At 36.0% G+C, this 20,197-nt stretch overlaps 1 protein-coding gene across 1 annotated transcript in view; it reads left to right on the top strand.

Moving 5' to 3' along the window:
• The first annotated feature begins 552 nt into the window (after positions 1–552).
• Lamp1 (lysosome-associated membrane glycoprotein 1) overlaps positions 553–20,197 on the top strand; it is a 30,886-nt gene continuing 11,241 nt past the window's right edge. Inside the window, exon 1 of the mRNA XM_067764334.1 lies at positions 553–981. Coding sequence (XP_067620435.1) covers positions 918–981 — 64 coding nt within the window. The 5' untranslated portion in view covers positions 553–917. The remainder of the gene's footprint in view (positions 982–20,197) is intronic.

The raw sequence follows: 20,197 nt of genomic DNA, 5'->3' as shown, positions 1-20,197 counted from the left end.
CGACATAGTCGTAACCATACCCAAATCCATAACAATCTCCAATGTCATCGATTAATGATGTCTTAACCTAAAAATCGTAAAAATTTCATAAATATGAAGAAAACGCAAAAAATTACAAACATATTCCACAAAAAATAAGTCTCTTAGTTATAACGTATCCAAAACAACGAATAAAATGTACAAAAAGTTATTAAATTCACAAACTCGAATATTTTTAGGTTATGGATATGGCGAGAAACCAAAAACCAATTGGTTGGCTATGGTATGGTTATAGCGTTAGCGTTATGGTATGGCACCCATTAATCGATTACATTGATTTCGATAAAGTAGGTTCGATTAGCTGTGTTATCTTGTTATGGCTTTATGGTTATATGTCATCATTAATTCGCCCTAAATACAGACAGCATTTTTCTACCGTTTCTGATTGGCATATAATTTAAAACAAGTAATAAACAATACGTGGCAACTCAGCTACCAGTTCCAATTGTCAATGCACAGATGTCGCAAAATTGCTGAATCAGCTGAATCACTTTGTCGTTTGACAGTTGTTGTTGGTTTTTGCACAACGTTTTCAAGTACGTAAAGAAGCAGCAAGAACAAAAGACGTAAAAAATTCTAAACATACTATAGAAATTGAAATTAGAGAATAATTTAACTTCCTTTTTTTTTGCTATAAAGTAATTAAAAATTTGCGAAAAACGATTTAAAATTGAAAGCTAACATTTGAAGAAAAAAATATAAGAAAGTTTTGCATTTTAAGAGTTGCGCAGATTAGTGAGCAATACTGGGGAAATTTTCCTCGAAAGAAAAACTATTCTGCAATTTTTACTGTTTTTCAACAACCTAAACAACAAAAAGTTAACTGTATGCTAAATTTTTAACATTAGAAAATATTGAGTTGTGTGCGTTTAGCAAAAATGTTTCATAATAAATTTATAACTTTGGCTCTGTTGCTGAGCATCTGCGGTGCTGTAATTTGTGGTGAGTAATCATTAATTAATTACATCTATTCGATACATGTTATTTTGTACACTTCATAGAGATCAAATGCATATTTTTCCTTAATATCGTATTCTGGTTTAAAACACCGAATAGGTGCGCAAATGCGACATCACTTTTCTTTTGTAATTTGATTAGGTATAAATTTGTATGTTATAATGTACATTTTTTTGCTTGATCTGCGCCATTAACACAGCTGCCTTTTGTGCAATTGTTATTTGTTGTCTTTCCCTATTGTTGTTTTCGCCAACAATGAGAGCTTTTTTTTTTTATTTATTTCATACGCTTATACTTATTTTTGTGATAATTATTTTCGTTCGTTGTCATTTCAATTTGTCTTGTCGGGTGCTAAAAGAAAGGGTTTTGCCCGGAGGCCAGCTGGCAAAGAGTGATTGCCGATAGCGGGAATGTAGCTGCAATCATGCTTGAAGCCTAGCTGCCCTCTATTATCTTCAGAGAGATTGTCTGCGCGAATATCAACGGCTGTGGAATGGCTTAATACACGTAATGTGTGTATTAAAAATGATAAGCGAATATCAATGGCAACTTATTGTGTATGGAAGGGGCGGTTACATCACTCAAAAACCGTAAATTACGACCATGTGGTTGTTGTTGTAGCGAGTGTTTGGAGAGTGTTATCGATGTGATGGTCATTTGCCGGATACAGATCCGGAACATTCCGGTAACATAGCACCATTAAGGTGCTAGCCCGACCATATCCGGAACGATTTTTATGGCCACGTTAAACCTTCAGGCCATTCCTCCCTCTCCACCCCCAAGTTCCATGAGGAGCTTGGGGTCGCCAGAGTCTCGTCTGTTAGTGAAACAGGATTCGCCGCGGATAGGTGAGGTTGACAATTGGGTTTGGAGAAGCTACATATATATTGCGCTGGCAACCTGAAGGGTTGCGTTACACAGCCCCTTGAATCTGGTATTTTAGTCGCCTCTTACGACAGGCATACCTACCTCGGGTATATTCTGACCCCCTAATTCGCTGGGGTATTATAACTTCATCATTACGCATGTAGAGATTTTTGTATTGAGCCAGGATATGCCGGTATCAATCAATTAATGTCCATATTTGTACCGTATGTATCTATTGTGCGTACACAATCAGTTAAAAAAATGTGATGTGCCTACAAGCGGTTAAAGTAATCTTGGTTTCCTTCGCAGGTACACAAAAGGCTTTGGGATCCTTATACCAAAAAATAGCTATATACTTCTTTAGCGCGCTCTAAATTAGAGTATAAGCCAGAATATAAAGGGTTAAAAGAAAGTTTGTCCGCTTTGGTCCAAGTTTCCTCAATTTTGTTGATCAATTGTTTTCTTCTTAATTTAATTTTATTTTCTATGCAGTTGTGTTTTTTAAATTTTTTTAATATGTACTTAGTCTTAATATATTTGTACCTAGTCTGTAAAGTCATTGACCATAGACCGAATTAACTAAACTAGACTAAAAAAACTAATAATAAACATTCGATAAGTTTTTTGCCTTTTATCAGTGATGCTCTAGGCAACAACTACAAACATCAATTACAATACCATGTAAGAGTCAACATTGAAAAAATTGCTTGGTTTTTGAGTTAGAACTTTCACCGTCGTCAAATGGTATATCTGTACGCTAGTTCTGTTATGAGTCTCTCTCACCGATATCCTATATTCAAGAATTTTATAGAATTGTCCGATAGCCAGGACCAGTGGAATTGTCTGATATCCAGAAAAGTGTACATTTTAAAACTCACATATACTGAATCTTGCCCCAAGGAGTTTCACATCGAAATACAATTTTTAATATTTTATAATCCCCAAGTCAAAATCTGCAAGGAGTCTCCCGCCGAAATAAAATATTCGGAAATTCTATGTCATTTTTGAAGTCTAGTTCAATGACGTTATTGTGAATGTAACGGTAAAAAGACCTATATCGCAGCACCAACTCTTTAAATTAATTTGGGAGCACCCTTGTCACCCGCTTTCGGTCATATGAAAAGACGCCACAGTTTAGTAAGACCAGAATCGCATTTAGCACAAAAATCTACGTTTGCCCTTCCCTGGCATGTATTTATTTTATTATTCATATGTGCTAAAGTAAGATAAACACATACCCGTTTCTTATCATCCAGTAATTTAAGTGCTTTCCTGCTAATTTTTGTATATGTACATATGTCAATTTTTACTTTTTCTTAAAGTAATTTTAGTATTTTCTGATTACTATTTAACAAAATAAGCAAAATTGCTTATCTTTGTTTATTTAGAAATAAATGCCGTTTTGATAAATCTATCAATTTGCCAAAAATAACAGTCGGGACATTATTGTATACCTCTGTTGTTTGTTGGTGTTGTATCGATACGGACACTCCCCGAAGGTTTTGGGTAGTGTTATCGCTGTTGATGGTCCTTTGTCGGATGCGGATGCTTTATGTTCCTGTAACAAGCACTATTAATGTACTAGCCCGATCATACCGGGAACGATTTAGTATGACCACATGAAACCTTCTAAGCCATCCCTCCCCATAGATCCATGAGGAGCTTGGGGTCGCCAGAGTCTCGTCTGTTAGTGAAACAGGATTCGCCGCGGATAGGTGAGGTTGACAATTGGGTTTGGAGAAGCTACATATATCTTGAAAAAATTGAATAAATTTGGTATTTTAGTGGCCTTTTACGACAGGCATACCTGCCGCGGGTATATTCTAAGCCCCCTAACCCGCTGGAGAACTGGATCCCTCTCCTATTATATTTTGTTATAAAGCTGATAGATATCCTTTTTACCAAAGTGTAAAGACTCCGCTTCAGTAAATTGTCCGTTGGGGTGTAAACGGTGTTGATAAAATTATTTTATTTTATAACTTTTTACTAGAAAATTATTTGCAACATTCTTGAGAAAAAAATGACTTCGAATCAAATTCGAACTTTAAGTGACTATAAACTTTCCCACACAGCATTTGAATCAATAATTAGCAATTGTTAAATACCCCCAAATTTCAAAACTTTTTGTTCATTAATTTAACCGCAATATTTGTTTTTACAGTTGTATTTGCAAAGAAATCAGAATACACGATAATTAGTGATTATTGTTGCAACTGCTTCGAGTAGGGAATATTCTCGGCTTAACTACACATGTACACTTGAAAGACTCACATTAACCTCGTCGAACATCCCCTGTAGCCTTGTCGCCAAGTGAATAGCTACAAAAAACAAAATACCTTCATACTGCATATGTATGTATTTTAGAGTACATTACGCTGAGTTTGAATTCTTTGGACAGATCGCAATTGCTTATCAATTGTTAGGCCTCAATTTAACATGATTCCATATATATAGCAATATACATACATAGCAATAAACTTGTGGGTCCTAATGGTATCTACAACTATGTGAGTACGGTGGTGCAACGAAACAACTGTATATATGTATGTTAGCATGTAAAGAAGCTGTATTTTCATCTTACAAAGATTGTGCTGTGATGCAATTAGCTACCCACTAACAATTTTTTTTTTTTGTAAATCATGAATGAATCCACTGTCGGTTTTGGCAGCTAATTCCATTCATTAGTGTGTTATTTGTACTGTATAAATTTTCTGATTGTTTGCATCTACTGTAGATAAATGTCATCTTTTGGTTTTATTGCTAAACTCTTCACTATATTCCTGCCCTATTAAAGCTAATTCTGAGTCTCTTGTTTATTTTCAATAAATACTGTTGGTCTTAATTTGATTTTTGGATGTAATACCGTTTTTACACAGAAACTTAATCGAATCACAATTTTATTTAATGAAATAATTAAGGTTCCCTTTTCATACAGTGTCTTTTGCTTCATTAAGCGAACATCTGTCAGCAGCCCCAAAAAAATATTGCGTCTTCATAAAAAAATATTAAAATAGAAAGCATCCGTTTCCTTCTTAACTATAAATCCAATCAATATAAAATGCATGTGCAACTACCCATATATGTGCATATTTTCGAAAAAGCCATATTATCTTTTGCAGCAAATACAGCGAAAATTAAATTTTGAACTTTTTCGTGTTTTTCTAGTTTTCGTAAATTATGAAAATAATTTACTTTTGATTGTCATTTGTTACATTGACAATAAAAAACGAAGCACCAAGCAAAGCCGACTGGATTTTTCACTCGATTAGGCATTCAATAAAGCAATAATGAGATAATTAAGAATTTGTATTTTGTATGCAAGATTGAGTTCAATTAGGGCTTTAATTTAGAAAACTTGACTAATTATTTCATTAAGCCGCTGTGTGAAATTGGCATAAGGACGGCTACAAAAATACAATTTGTTTTATTCAATTAGTTGTTTTTTTCCAATAAACATTTAGGTTTGAGCGACATTCGAATTCAAGCGGAGAGCTACATAGCATCCCTGCAGCGTAAATGGGAGACAGTTAAAGATAGCACCGGTTTCTCGCTACAGGTTTAACGAAAGGTCTCTTAAGCTAGCCCAACCTTTTCAGCCCAATCAAAAAACGAGACCGTACTAAATTGCACAACATTTATTACTAATTTAGTACCGATTAATTAAATTTATTACCCTTGTATTTTAAAAAATATCGAGGGTTGGGCTAGCTTAAGTTTAAGCCAGCCCAACCCATATGCACAATCAAAAAACGAGACCGTACTAAACTGCTCAACATTTATTACTAATTTAGTACCGGTTATTTAAATTTATTACCCTTGTATTTTAAAAAATATCGAGGGTTGGGCTAGCTTAAGTTTAAGCCAGCCCAACCCATATGCACAATCAAAAAACGAGACCGTACTAAATTGCACAACATTTATTACTAATTTAGTACCGATTAATTAAATTTATTACCCTTGTATTTTAAAAAATATCGAGGGTTGGGCTAGCTTAAGTTTAAGCCAATATGCACAATCAAAAAACGAGACCGTACTAAACTGCAAAACATTTATTACTAATTTAGTACCGGTTAATTAAATTTATTACCCTTGTATTTTAAAAAATATCGAGGGTTGGGCTAGCTTAAGTTTAAGCCAGCCCAACCCATATGCACAATCAAAAAACGAGACCGTACTAAACTGCTCAACATTTATTACTAATTTAGTACCGGTTATTTAAATTTATTACCCTTGTATTTTAAAAAATATCGAGGGTTGGGCTAGCTTAAGTTTAAGCCAGCCCAACCCATATGCACAATCAAAAAACGAGACCGTACTAAACTGCTCAACATTTATTACTAATTTAGTACCGGTTATTTAAATTTATTACCCTTGTATTTTAAAAAATATCGAGGGTTGGGCTAGCTTAAGTTTAAGCCAGCCCAACCCATATGCACAATCAAAAAACGAGACCGTACTAAATTGCACAACATTTATTACTAATTTAGTACCGATTAATTAAATTGATTACCCTTGTATTTTAAAAAATATCGAGGGTTGGGCTAGCTTAAGTTTAAGCCAACCCAACCCATATGCACAATCAAAAAACGAGACCGTACTAAACTGCAAAACATTTATTACTAATTTAGTACCGGTTAATTAAATTTATTACCCTTGTATTTTAAAAAATATCGAGGGTTGGGCTAGCTTAAGTTTAAGCCAGCCCAACCCATATGCACAATCAAAAAACGAGACCGTACTAAACTGCAAAACATTTATTACTAATTTAGTACCGGTTAATTAAATTTATTACCCTTGTATTTTTAAAAAGTTTAAGCCAGCCCAACCCATATGCACAATCAAAAAACGAGACCGTACTAAATTGCACAACATTTATTACTAATTTAGTACCGATTAATTAAATTTACTACCTTTGTATTTTAAAAAATATCGAGGGTTGGGCTAGCTTAAGTTTAAGCCAGCCCAACCCATATGCACAATCAGAAAACGAGACCGTACTAAACTGCAAAATATTTATTACTAATTTAGTACCGGTTAATTAAATTTATTACCCTTGTATTTTAAAAAATATCGAGGGTTGGGCTAGCTTAAGTTTAAGCCAATATGCACAATCAAAAAACGAGACCGTACTAAACTGCAAAACATTTATTACTAATTTAGTACCGGTTAATGAAATTTATTACTCTTTTATTTTAAAAAATATCGAGGGTTGGGCTAGCTTAAGTTTAAGCCAGCCCAACCCATATGCACAATCAAAAAACGAGACCGTACTAAACTGCTCAACATTTATTACTAATTTAGTACCGGTTAATGAAATTTATTACTCTTTTATTTTAAAAAATATCGAGGGTTGGGCTAGCTTAAGTTTAAGCCAGCCCAACCCATATGCACAATCAAAAAACGAGACCGTACTAAACTGCTCAACATTTATTACTAATTTAGTACCGGTTATTTAAATTTATTACCCTTGTATTTTAAAAAATATCGAGGGTTGGGCTAGCTTAAGTTTAAGCCAGCCCAACCCATATGCACAATCAAAAAACGAGACCGTACTAAACTGCTCAACATTTATTACTAATTTAGTACCGGTTATTTAAATTTATTACCCTTGTATTTTAAAAAATATCGAGGGTTGGGCTAGCTTAAGTTTAAGCCAGCCCAACCCATATGCACAATCAAAAAACGAGACCGTACTAAATTGCACAACATTTATTACTAATTTAGTACCGATTAATTAAATTTACTACCTTTGTATTTTAAAAAATATCGAGGGTTGGGCTAGCTTAAGTTTAAGCCAGCCCAACCCATATGCACAATCAGAAAACGAGACCGTACTAAACTGCAAAATATTTATTACTAATTTAGTACCGGTTAATTAAATTTATTACCCTTGTATTTTAAAAAATATCGAGGGTTGGGCTAGCTTAAGTTTAAGCCAATATGCACAATCAAAAAACGAGACCGTACTAAACTGCAAAACATTTATTACTAATTTAGTACCGGTTAATGAAATTTATTACTCTTTTATTTTAAAAAATATCGAGGGTTGGGCTAGCTTAAGTTTAAGCCAGCCCAACCCATATGCACAATCAAAAAACGAGACCGTACTAAACTGCTCAACATTTATTACTAATTTAGTACCGGTTAATGAAATTTATTACTCTTTTATTTTAAAAAATATCGAGGGTTGGGCTAGCTTAAGTTTAAGCCAGCCCAACCCATATGCACAATCAAAAAACGAGACCGTACTAAACTGCTCAACATTTATTACTAATTTAGTACCGGTTATTTAAATTTATTACCCTTGTATTTTAAAAAATATCGAGGGTTGGGCTAGCTTAAGTTTAAGCCAGCCCAACCCATATGCACAATCAAAAAACGAGACCGTACTAAACTGCTCAACATTTATTACTAATTTAGTACCGGTTATTTAAATTTATTACCCTTGTATTTTAAAAAATATCGAGGGTTGGGCTAGCTTAAGTTTAAGCCAGCCCAACCCATATGCACAATCAAAAAACGAGACCGTACTAAATTGCACAACATTTATTACTAATTTAGTACCGATTAATTAAATTTACTACCTTTGTATTTTAAAAAATATCGAGGGTTGGGCTAGCTTAAGTTTAAGCCAGCCCAACCCATATGCACAATCAAAAAATATGCATATGGGTTGGGTTGGCTTAAACTTAAGCTAGCCCAACCCTCGATATTTTTTAAAATAAAAGAGTAATAAATTTCATTAACCGGTACTAAATTAGTAATAAATGTTGAGCAGTTTAGTACGGTCTCGTTTTTTGATTGTGCATATGGGTTGGGCTGGCTTAAACTTAAGCTAGCCCAACCCTCGATATTTTTTAAAATACAAGGGTAATAAATTTAAAACCGGTACTAAATTAGTATTAAATGTTTTGCAGTTTAGTACGGTCTCGTTTTTTGATTGTGCATATGGGTTGGGCTGGCTTAAACTTAAGCTAGCCCAACCCTCGATATTTTTTAAAATACAAGGGTAATAAATTTAATTAACCGGTACTAAATTAGTAATAAATGTTTTGCAGTTTAGTACGGTCTCGTTTTTTGATTGTGCATATTGGCTTAAACTTAAGCTAGCCCAACCCTCGATATTTTTTAAAATACAAGGGTAATAAATTTAATTAACCGGTACTAAATTAGTAATAAATATTTTGCAGCTTAGTACGGTCTCGTTTTTTGATTGTGCATATGGGTTGGGCTGGCTTAAACTTAAGCTAGCCCAACCCTCGATATTTTCTAAAATACAAAGGTAATAAATTTAATTAATCGGTACTAAATTAGTAATAAATGTTGTGCAATTTAGTACGGTCTCGTTTTTTGATTGTGCATATGGGTTGGGCTGGCTTAAACTTAAGCTAGCCCAACCCTCGATATTTTTAAAAATACAAGGGTAATAAATTTAATTAACCGGTACTAAATTAGTAATAAATGTTGAGCAGTTTAGTACGGTCTCGTTTTTTGATTGTGCATATGGGTTGGGCTGGCTTAAACTTAAGCTAGCCCAACCCTCAATATTTTTTAAAATACAAGGGTAATCAATTTAATTAATCGGTACTAAATTAGTAATAAATGTTGTGCAATTTAGTACAGTCCCGTTTTTTGATTGTGCATATGGGTTGGGCTGGCTTAAACTTAAGCTAGCCCAACCCTCGATATTTTTTAAAATACAAGGGTAATAAATTTAAAACCGGTACTAAATTAGTATTAAATGTTTTGCAGTTTAGTACGGTCTCGTTTTTTGATTGTGCATATGGGTTGGGCTGGCTTAAACTTAAGCTAGCCCAACCCTCGATATTTTTTAAAATACAAGGGTAATAAATTTAATTAACCGGTACTAAATTAGTAATAAATGTTTTGCAGTTTAGTACGGTCTCGTTTTTTGATTGTGCATATTGGCTTAAACTTAAGCTAGCCCAACCCTCGATATTTTTTAAAATACAAGGGTAATAAATTTAATTAACCGGTACTAAATTAGTAATAAATATTTTGCAGTTTAGTACGGTCTCGTTTTTTGATTGTGCATATGGGTTGGGCTGGCTTAAACTTAAGCTAGCCCAACCCTCGATATTTTCTAAAATACAAAGGTAATAAATTTAATTAATCGGTACTAAATTAGTAATAAATGTTGTGCAATTTAGTACGGTCTCGTTTTTTGATTGTGCATATGGGTTGGGCTGGCTTAAACTTAAGCTAGCCCAACCCTCGATATTTTTTAAAATACAAGGGTAATAAATTTAATTAACCGGTACTAAATTAGTAATAAATGTTGAGCAGTTTAGTACGGTCTCGTTTTTTGATTGTGCATATGGGTTGGGCTGGCTTAAACTTAAGCTAGCCCAACCCTCAATATTTTTTAAAATACAAGGGTAATCAATTTAATTAATCGGTACTAAATTAGTAATAAATGTTGTGCAATTTAGTACAGTCCCGTTTTTTGATTGTGCATATGGGTTGGGCTGGCTTAAACTTAAGCTAGCCCAACCCTCGATATTTTTTAAAATACAAGGGTAATAAATTTAATTAATCGGTACTGAATTAGTAATAAATATTGTGCAATTTAGTACGGTCTCGTTTTTTGATTGGGCTGAAAAGGTTGGGCTAGCTTAAGAGACCTTTTAACGAATACCTCCAAACTAGTGCTTCTTGGAACGTGTTCAACAGGTCTGCAAAGGGGAGCAATTGCCATTTTGTAGGAAATCAAAATGTAAGAAGTGTCAGTTGAAAGCACTGGGAGTGGACAGGATTAGAACTAGTACCTCCTCTAAGTGAGATTGTTGTGCGCTATTTCGGAACTAGTGTGATTTGCTACAGGGGTACTAATTGAATCTCAAGCCTTGTTCTTCAACGGCTTAACATTGATAATCATAGTGTTCTCAATAAAAAGAGTTTTATATTTATTTTTTCAAAATGTCTAAGGTTGGAGGATAATTGGAGAATGATATTGGGTACAACTTAAAACCTTTTCGAGATTATAGTAGTTATGCGATTGTAAAAGAATAGCTCGTTTAAATTTAAACGAGTAAACAAGTTTTGGAGGAGTACCATATGAAACCATAATCTGCAAGATTGTCTTAAATAAAAACTATAAACAGAATGCCTTCCTCCTACTTTACATGCTCAACTCCATGTAGCGCTTGCACTGGTAGGTATTTATCACAAATTCGCTTCCCAAGTATGTAGTTGCTTGCCTCTACAATAAATATTTTCTTTTGAAACTTCTTCTTACGTAACTTGATAATTTGTTGTATAATACAGACTGCATTTGAAGGTCATCACTTTGGTATTTATTGCATTATATAACAAATCACGACACATTCGTATGCATACTCACACTAAAGTATACCTATTTATAAAAATATTTGGTGGCAATTTATAGGCATTGCAAAAGTTGGACCTCCGACGCTCCACCTCGCCCCACCCAAAACACAGCTGCTATGACATTGAACTAGAACCCTGTGCCAACCACATTTGAAATGCCGTTTTGTGGTTGTTTTAATTTTTGCACGAATTAGTCGACTTTATGTATTCAATTGAGTCTATGAGGTGTGCACATGAATCTTTGTGCTTGTTTTTGTTGTTTCGAAATATTAACGGTGTTTATGTTTTTTAAAGCGGCTTTGTGGTTTTTCTTAGTAACTTTGTGGGTGGTGCTGCTAATCCATTAATGCACTGCTGCAATTTTAATTATTTAAATGTTAGCATTTTTAAAAGCTTTGCACTACGTTGTATATCAGCCTCTTGCTTTACGTTATACTCGTATTGTGTTATCTTATGGCGACACGTTCTGTTGGCGTCAACTGAACAATTGGATGACACACCTGGAATGTCCGAACTTGTATAAAGGAATATATCGATGTCCGGTTAGCTTATTCCTCTTTGTTGTTGTTGTGTTAACAGTGCTTCGACCCATTCAATGGGCACGACCACTCACAAATTGTCATCAAAGTCCTCTAACGGGAGTCCTATATGACATCATAATCTTAGTTACTTAATTGACGCTTAACCGTTTAAACGGTTATGGCCGTCCAACAAGGCGCACCAGTCGCTCCTCTCTGCCAACCGGCGCCAATTGGTTACATCAAGGGAGTTTAAATCGTTTTCCACCTGGTCCTTCAAACGGAGTGGTGGCCGCCCTCTACCTCTGCTTCCATAGGCGGGTTCCGATAGAAACACTTTCTTGGCCGGAGCGTCATCTTTCATTCGCATAACATGACCTAGCCAGCGCAGCCGCTGCGTTTTAATTCGCTGGACTATGTTGATGTCTGCGTATAGCTCGTACAGTTCATTGTTAAATCTTCTTCGGTACTCGCCATCACCAACGCGTAGAGGTGACATCATAATCACAATCGGAAAATTCAACTTTCATGATGACTTTCATGGTGACTCGGATTAAGTTTATCTGTTATACTACACCAAACTGCTTGGTTGTCTCGTTATCAAAGAACACGTCACCAAATTGATAACGGCGTGTTGGCCGGCAGGCATGTTTCCAGCATTTGGAGATGTACGCACTCTACAAGGTCCAAATAACGACTCGGATCATTACCTTGTGGCATCCAAATTACTGCTCACAGACAGCAGTAACTCGGGGGCAGTATTGAGAATGACCTCTCTGATCCATGCGTAATCAAACAAGTATGACTTCTTTAACTTGACGAAGGAAAATACAACTCTAGCAGTAGTCGAGACTTTTATAGTACAACTTATCTCAGGGGCGTGCAGTGATTGGAGTATGCTGATGATATTGATATGGTTGGCCTTAATAAATGAGCTGTATATTCTAATTTTTCTGATTTATATAATAAAGAGGCGAAAAAGAGGGTCTTGCAGTGAGCGAAGGCAAAAGGAATTACTAGCTGCCATCAAAGAAAGAAGCAGCACATTTCCGCCTTGCCAACCACGTCACTGTTGATAAATATAAATTCGAAACTATAAACGGCCTTGTCAATTCCCACCAGCGGGTTAGGGGGTTAGAATATACCGGCGGTAGGTATTAGAGGTTAACGCCGATCACTTTATCGGCGGCGGCGATAGGCGATATTTAGGAAAGGTTTTGTTTAATGTATTTAAGGAAATCAACGTGTTGGCCATTTCGGAAAGATCCGGGGTTTTTGCATCAAAATATCGCAGATCGTTCAAACATTTTCAGGAGTAGCTCCTTGCGAAAGGATTGTTCCTCGTTCGCATGCTCCAGAGAGGCTTCGAACCTAACCCCGGTCTTTGGAATTGGTACTGCTGCGTCTGCTGAAAAGAAATAGAGATACATAAAATAGTCACACTTTTGCCTGTATATATCGTGCAAAGCGTAGTTTCACCTAGGGTTAACTCCTAATAATCGTCGCGAACACAATTTCTTTAAATCATTTGTCGCTCCTTGGCGGTCATACATAGAGGCGACTTAGGGTTGCTATGAATGGTCTATTAATACTCATGACTATCGTGGCACAGGGCGCCGCCAGTTTTTTCGGCTGTTTTTAGGAGCTACAATTTCCGATGTACGAACAGTAGGAATGCCTACCACCTGTCGCTATCACGTCACCTGAGCCTCACACCATATGCCAGTACAGAAGCTATAGGACTGCGACTTCGAACTCATACCTTCGTCGACTTTTTTTTTTCCTATAAGCTCTAGGTGTAGCTCCGAAGACTTTCCAACGGATGCTTTTGTCGCGCTTTGCTGCCGAGCTACACCCTGAAACGCTAGGGAGTGACTATTCGGCCAAAGATGCCGCCCTCGAAATCATAAGCAGTCTAAGGGGATGTCATTGCGACATGGGTGAAAATCGTATAATCCTCGGCGCATCTACATAATTAAAAATTTTACAAGGACCCTGGATAAAATTTTTAAAATGTAGACCAAAGATTGCAGACGTTTGTGTTCACAACATTGATTTCAATAGTCTTCGTTAAATCAAATTTAGAATGAAAGTCGACGGATTTTAAGTTGAAAGTTGTTAACTACTGTTTTCCGGCCTTACGATATAGCAGCTCATTATGGATGACCGCGTAGCTTCACTTTTCAGACAAGTTCGACTGTCCACTACGTTAGGGTAGTATCACACATGGTCATTAGTTCCACTGTCTTGGGAAAGCTTTTGCTTCACCACTTTGAATGTTCTTGCGAAGGACAAAGCCTCACCTGGTAGATATATGTGCCTACGTATTCACAATTGTAAAAGGAGCCGTAACGTGTAGGTGATATTTAAACTTGGTTGATAGGCTATAATCAATGTGATTAACTCCAAGGGACTAGTTTTGGATAGGGCATACATATATCCTCAACTTAAGTATGAGGTAAGAATAATTTCAAAGGAGTGCTTATGCCGCTAGAACCTACTAAAGGATTTTGCATCACTGATTACTTATTCTTCCAGCTAATCGCAATATAAAATTTTTTTAAAATTCGGCACTTTTTTGGGTGATTTGCTTTATTTAACAACATAACAGGACAATTTGAAAACATGTTCGCCTTGGGTCATTTTATTTGAATTCATTGCTCATTATTAATTTTTTGAAAAAAAAAATATGCAAAGTGATCATAAAAATTTATTATATTATATAACTTTTCTTTTAGTGCTTTGGTTTAATAACTTGGTGAATTGGGTGATGCAAAGTCCGTGTTAAGCTGACATCGAAAGCGCCTGTTTTTTTAAATAACTTTTGAACAGTTAGAAAGAGTTAAATTTCGCAATTAGTTTCTTATAACTGGCACTGATGCGCATCCGTTGATACCACTTTCGACCATATCCGACCAATTTTCGACATGAACAATAAATGGCCTAAACAGTCTTAAACGAGTAGAAAATATAGTAACGCGCCGGACGCCGCGCCGCCACGCCGATATTTTTGACATTCGGCGGCGGCTCATAAGAGGCTCATAAAATACCAAATAGATTTGAGGGGTTGTGTAGCGCAACCTTTTCAGGTTGCCAGCGCAATATATAGCTTCTCCAAATTCACCTATCCGTGGCGAATCCTGTTTCATTAACAGCCGAGGCTCTCCCAAGCTCCTCATGGATCTAGGGGGTGGGAGGGCGGTATGGCCTAGAAGGTCGCCTGTGGTCATAACAAATCGTTCCCCGAGATGGTCGGGCTTGGTACCGGACCTGCATCCGGCAAAGGACCATCAACATCGATAACACTCCCCAAGGCATTCGCGGAGTGTCCTTATCGCTACAAAAACAACAACAACCTCATATGTAGATGGATTAGATTGTATAGTTTAATGATAAGTTTTATGCAGATATGAATATAGCAAAACGAATAGGCTTTGTTATGAAAAAGTAAAATATGTTGCCGTGCATAAAATAATCATACTGAAATACCCATTTGGCAGCAGATGCAGAGGAAGACTTCCATTGAGCTGGAAGAGGTTAGTGGAGGAAGATTATATCTCCTTTGGTGCTCTTGAGTGGCGTCAGTTATTTCAAAGCAGGGTGGTTAAACGCTTATGAATTATACCTATTTGGAACATTTGTATCAAAAGCAGATTACCTGGAATAATATTATTTTTTAAATAATTTGTACTTTTTTTTTGACAAGCGATATGTTAAAATTTTCAAAGGTCATTGCAATATGTATGTATGTATCATTCGCAATTTTTTTTATTTAAGAATTTATTCACTACGTGAAATACAAATATACATTTTACTAATTACCAGTCCAAAAACGTGTTAAAAAAGGTCATTTAGAAGCACAAAAAAAAAATTATATGGATTTAATAAAAAACGAGTAACTTATATACATAAATACATATCATGATTTCTACATGCATCATATGTACATATGTTTATAAAAAATGTAAAATAAAATAAATGTAAGGCGCGATAACCTCCGAAGAGATCTAAGGCCGAGCTTCTCTTCCAATTTGCGTCGTGCTCCTCTTGATTTTCCCTACAAATTGGCCGGACGGGACCTACATGATTTTATGCCGACTCCGAACGGCATCTGCAAGGCAGATGAGTTTTCACTGAGAGCTTTTCATGGCAGAAATACACCCGGAGCGCTTGCCAAACGCTGCCGAGAGGCGACCCCGCTTAGAAAAATTTTCTTCTAATTGAAAAACCTTATTTCTAAAATTTTTGATGTTGCTTTGCCCGGGGTTTGAACCCAGGGCATCCGGTGTGGTAGGCGGAGCACGCTACCATCACACCACGGTGGCCGCCATATAATATAAATAAATATATTTACTTATTAGTAGCAACAAAGAAATGCTCACCGTTGTCTGACTGATAGTCAGGAAAAAAGCTAAACATCCCTTTTAATACAAAACCCCCACAACAGCTTCAATATGCACACATTTTAGTTAACACAAATATATATAAATAAAATACGAATTTAAATAAATTTTTACCTAAATACATACAAACATGCATAGTATATTAAACAAACCAAGTAATGAGTTATTTACACAATTCTTTAATCTTTTATCATTCGTACTTGTTGGTTATTGTTGTTGTTGTAGCAGTGCTTCGCCCTATCTAATAGATGCGACCGATCAAAAATTGCCATCAATATCCTCTAACGGGAGTCCAAGGAAACTTGCTGTTTCAACAGGGGTGGACCATAATGAGAGGGGTGTTAGAGGCGTTGGTTCCACATTACAATTAAAGAGATGGTTGGTGTCATGTGGGAACACATTGCAAGCGGGCATACATTTTGTAGGTCGGGGTTGATTCTGGATAGGTAAGAGTTTATCCTGTTACAGTAGCCAGAACGAAGTTGAGCTAGAGTGACTCGCGTGCCTCTAGGGAGTATGCGTTCCTCTTCTGCATGTTTTGGGTATTGTTCTTTGAGTACAGGATTCACCGGGCAATTTCTGGCATAGAGGTCTGACGCCTGTTTGTGGAGTTCACTGAGGACCTGCTTGTGTTTTTTGGCTTCATATGGCTGTGTTCTAAGGTGCCGTATTTCCTCATAACGCTTACGGGGAGTATTATCGCCTCATTATGTATATGGTGTTTTGGGGACATAAGAAGACAACCCGTGGCGGTTCTGAGGGCGGTATTTTGACAGGCATGTAGCTTCTTCCAGTGAGTACTTGCTGGTTTTTATCTTTGTTTGTATTTGCATGACTTTTGCATGTCCAATTACTACCTATTCCGACCTACCTATTGTTACCTCGAATCACGTGTTCTTTTTCTACTCGGTTACAAAATGATGTGAGCATTTTAATAGGAATCACTTCAGCAGATATAAAAAGTGCGGAACGGACAGGCTCGGAATACAATTGTTTTACTACGTCCATCTCTAATTCAGACAGTTTCGCTTTCCGCATAATTTAGAATTACCTTGTTCTTAGCTTCCTTTTCAGTTTGATATTGAGGATTTACAATAAGATATGAAAGCCACTTATTTCTCATTTCGTTTGAAGAATTCCGTACTTCAATCTTAAAATATTTAATAAATATGAACTACAGTTGTTGTAGCGATAAAGACACTCTCCTAAGGTTTTGAGGAGTGTTATGGATTTGATGGTCCTTTGCCGGATATAGATCCGATACGTTGCGGTAACAAGAACAAGAACAATTGAGGTATAAGCCCCACAACCTCGGAAACTATTTAGTATGACCACATTTAACATTCAAGGCCATCCCGCCCCACTCCCTGGTTTCATTAGGAACTTGGTTTCGCTATAGCCTCGACTGCTAAAAAAGCAGGAGTCGCCATTAGTTGATGAGGCTGACAATTGGTTTGGAAAAGTTGTAAATTGCGCTGGCAACCTTCCGAAAGGCTTGCGCTACACAGCCCCTTTGAATAATTAGAGTATTTTAGTCGCCTCTTGCGATGGGCACACCCGGCACTGGGTATATTCTAGGCCCTCTAACCCGCTGGGGGTTTTTTTGACGTTTACTTTTGGCTTAAGCACCCACTCAACGTGGTAGAATAATGTCGTACCTTGGCAACTGACTTCAAACTACCTCTGCTTGGTTCCTTTTTTTTTCCGTGGCATACATATGCAATTGAACTTCAATACCTTTTTGCTTTACTCATCCATGCAAATTGTTGCTAAGCCTGGTCATTGCAATTGCACTTCATTGTCATCATTATCAAATGTACATATGCAATTATGTACTCTCAGCTTGGTGCCGGGTACGCCCTTCCGTTTGCAGTTTTTTACATGAAGTGAATATTTTTTATTTTAAGTTTATCTTTGCTTTTACAATTTTTATATGCGTTGAATTCAATATTCCTTATACCTTAATGTCGTTCATCTTGTAAGTGAGTCATCATTGTGGATTGTTCCACGGTGAAATTAATTTATGAAAATTACATATATATTTAGTTCAAAAATTAAAAAAAATAAATGTAAGGCGCGATCACCTCCGAAGAGATCTAAGGCCAAGCTTCTCTTCCAATTTGCGTCGTGCTCCTCTTGATTTTCCCTACAAATTGGCCGGACGGTACCTACATGTTTTATGCCGAATCCGAACGGCATCTGCAAGGCAGATGAGTTTTCACTGAGAGCTTTTCATGGCAGAAATACACACGGAGCGCTTGCCAAACACTGCTGCTTAGAAAAATTTTCGTCTAATTGAAAACCTTATTTCTAAAATTTTGATGTTGGTTTGCCCGGGGTGTGAACCCAGGGCATACGGTGTGGTAGGCGGAGCACGCTACCATCACACCATGGTGGCCGCCATTTTTAAATATATAAAAAAAAGGAAAAGACTTTAAATAAACAAAATATACAATAAAAAAATTAAATAAAAAATCTGAGGTATAAATTATTCACATTTCTGCGGCTGCGCCCATGATTCCTTATTATTAAACACTACAAACAAATAAAAAAAAATTATAAACTATAAATAAAAAAAAAAAAAATTTTAAAATAAAAATTTAAGAAAAAAAAATAAATACAATAGATAACTTTAACGAAAAAAATTGTTAAGTTAAAAATCAATAAAAAAAAACCTTAGGTTAAAATTATCCACAGTCATGCAGATGCGCACCTAATGTCTTATTATAAGAACCTACAAACAATAAAAAAAATAAAAATTTGAAACTATAAACAATAAAAAAATATTTAAAAAACAAAAGAAAAGAATATTTAAAAACAAAATTAAAAAAAAAAAACAACACAGATTCAAAACTTTGTTGAACTAATATACATATTTACATATGTGTAGTGTCCAGTCAGAATACCCATCATGAGTCTACAGTCCTCTCTTTTTAATGAAAGGAGTAAATCTGTTAGTCTAAGGTTGTAAGACCTACACATGATCTTCGTCACTTTGCCGCCCCGCGCTTGGGTCCACGCCTTTCCCGCTTGGTCGGTCATGTGCACCTCTCGCCTTCTTTTAATCTAGCCCAATTTGATTGGGACGTCTAAGCTAAGGAGCAAGCTTCGAGCGATGCGCTCTGTTTAGCTAGTTCATCCGCTTGTTTATTCCCATCTATTAAAATTTGTCCTGAGACCCAACATAGATGTATGCTTCTCCCTATCCCGATTCTTTCCAGGGATTGCTTACACTCTTAACACACTTCCAGATGCTGTACTATGCGAGATTATTGCCTTAATCGCTGCTTGGATCTGACACGGCTGTAGTTTAAACTATTTTGTTCCAGTTTTTCAACTCCTTTGCTTACAGCTACTCCGTCTCGTCCCCCATTTGGGCCTCCTTGCGTCAAGCATCCACCTCTACGTGGCTCTAAGAACCCCTTCGAAGCACGAATAAGGTATTCTCTTCGGAGCTGTAATTGATGACGCTATACTACTATGGCCGTATGGTTTGCCCTTAGGCACTGAGCCTCGTTGCAGTTGTTAACGCTCTATTTTTTGCCGCCAGGTTTACAGGTGGAATGCGCAGAATGGCATACAGTGCAGCCGTCGGGGTTGTTTTCAGGGCTCCATTAAAAAAAAAAAAATAAATTAAATAAAATAAAGCAATTAATCTAAAAAATAGTAACGAAAAAAAAAACCAGAAACCTTCAACTTTTGAAAACATTACTAAATTGCCTTATTTTTGATCTTTAACAATTTTTATAAAATAAGAGAAAAATATAAAAGATCAAAAAAACGAATAATTTTTTTTAAAAAAGACCTGAATATGGCAGTGATATTTTCGAATTATTGTGTTTGTTTTTTATAATTTATTTTTTAATGTTATTTTATTTTTTGCTATTCCTGAGGAAAAGTTTTAATATTTTTCAATAAAATCTGCAAGCTCATTAAGCACTTGTACAACGCAATTGAATGATCAACAAAAGTGGGTAGTAAAAACTTTACAAAATTGTATGGTTAAAAGTTGAAAATTTCTTTCGATTTCTTGTTTAAAGCATTATCATAACATATTATATT

This window comes from Eurosta solidaginis, chromosome 2 (assembly GCF_040869045.1).
Source record: "Eurosta solidaginis isolate ZX-2024a chromosome 2, ASM4086904v1, whole genome shotgun sequence".
Lineage (NCBI taxonomy): Eukaryota > Metazoa > Arthropoda > Insecta > Diptera > Tephritidae > Eurosta > Eurosta solidaginis.
This window is presented reverse-complemented; position numbering and strand designations above follow the sequence as displayed.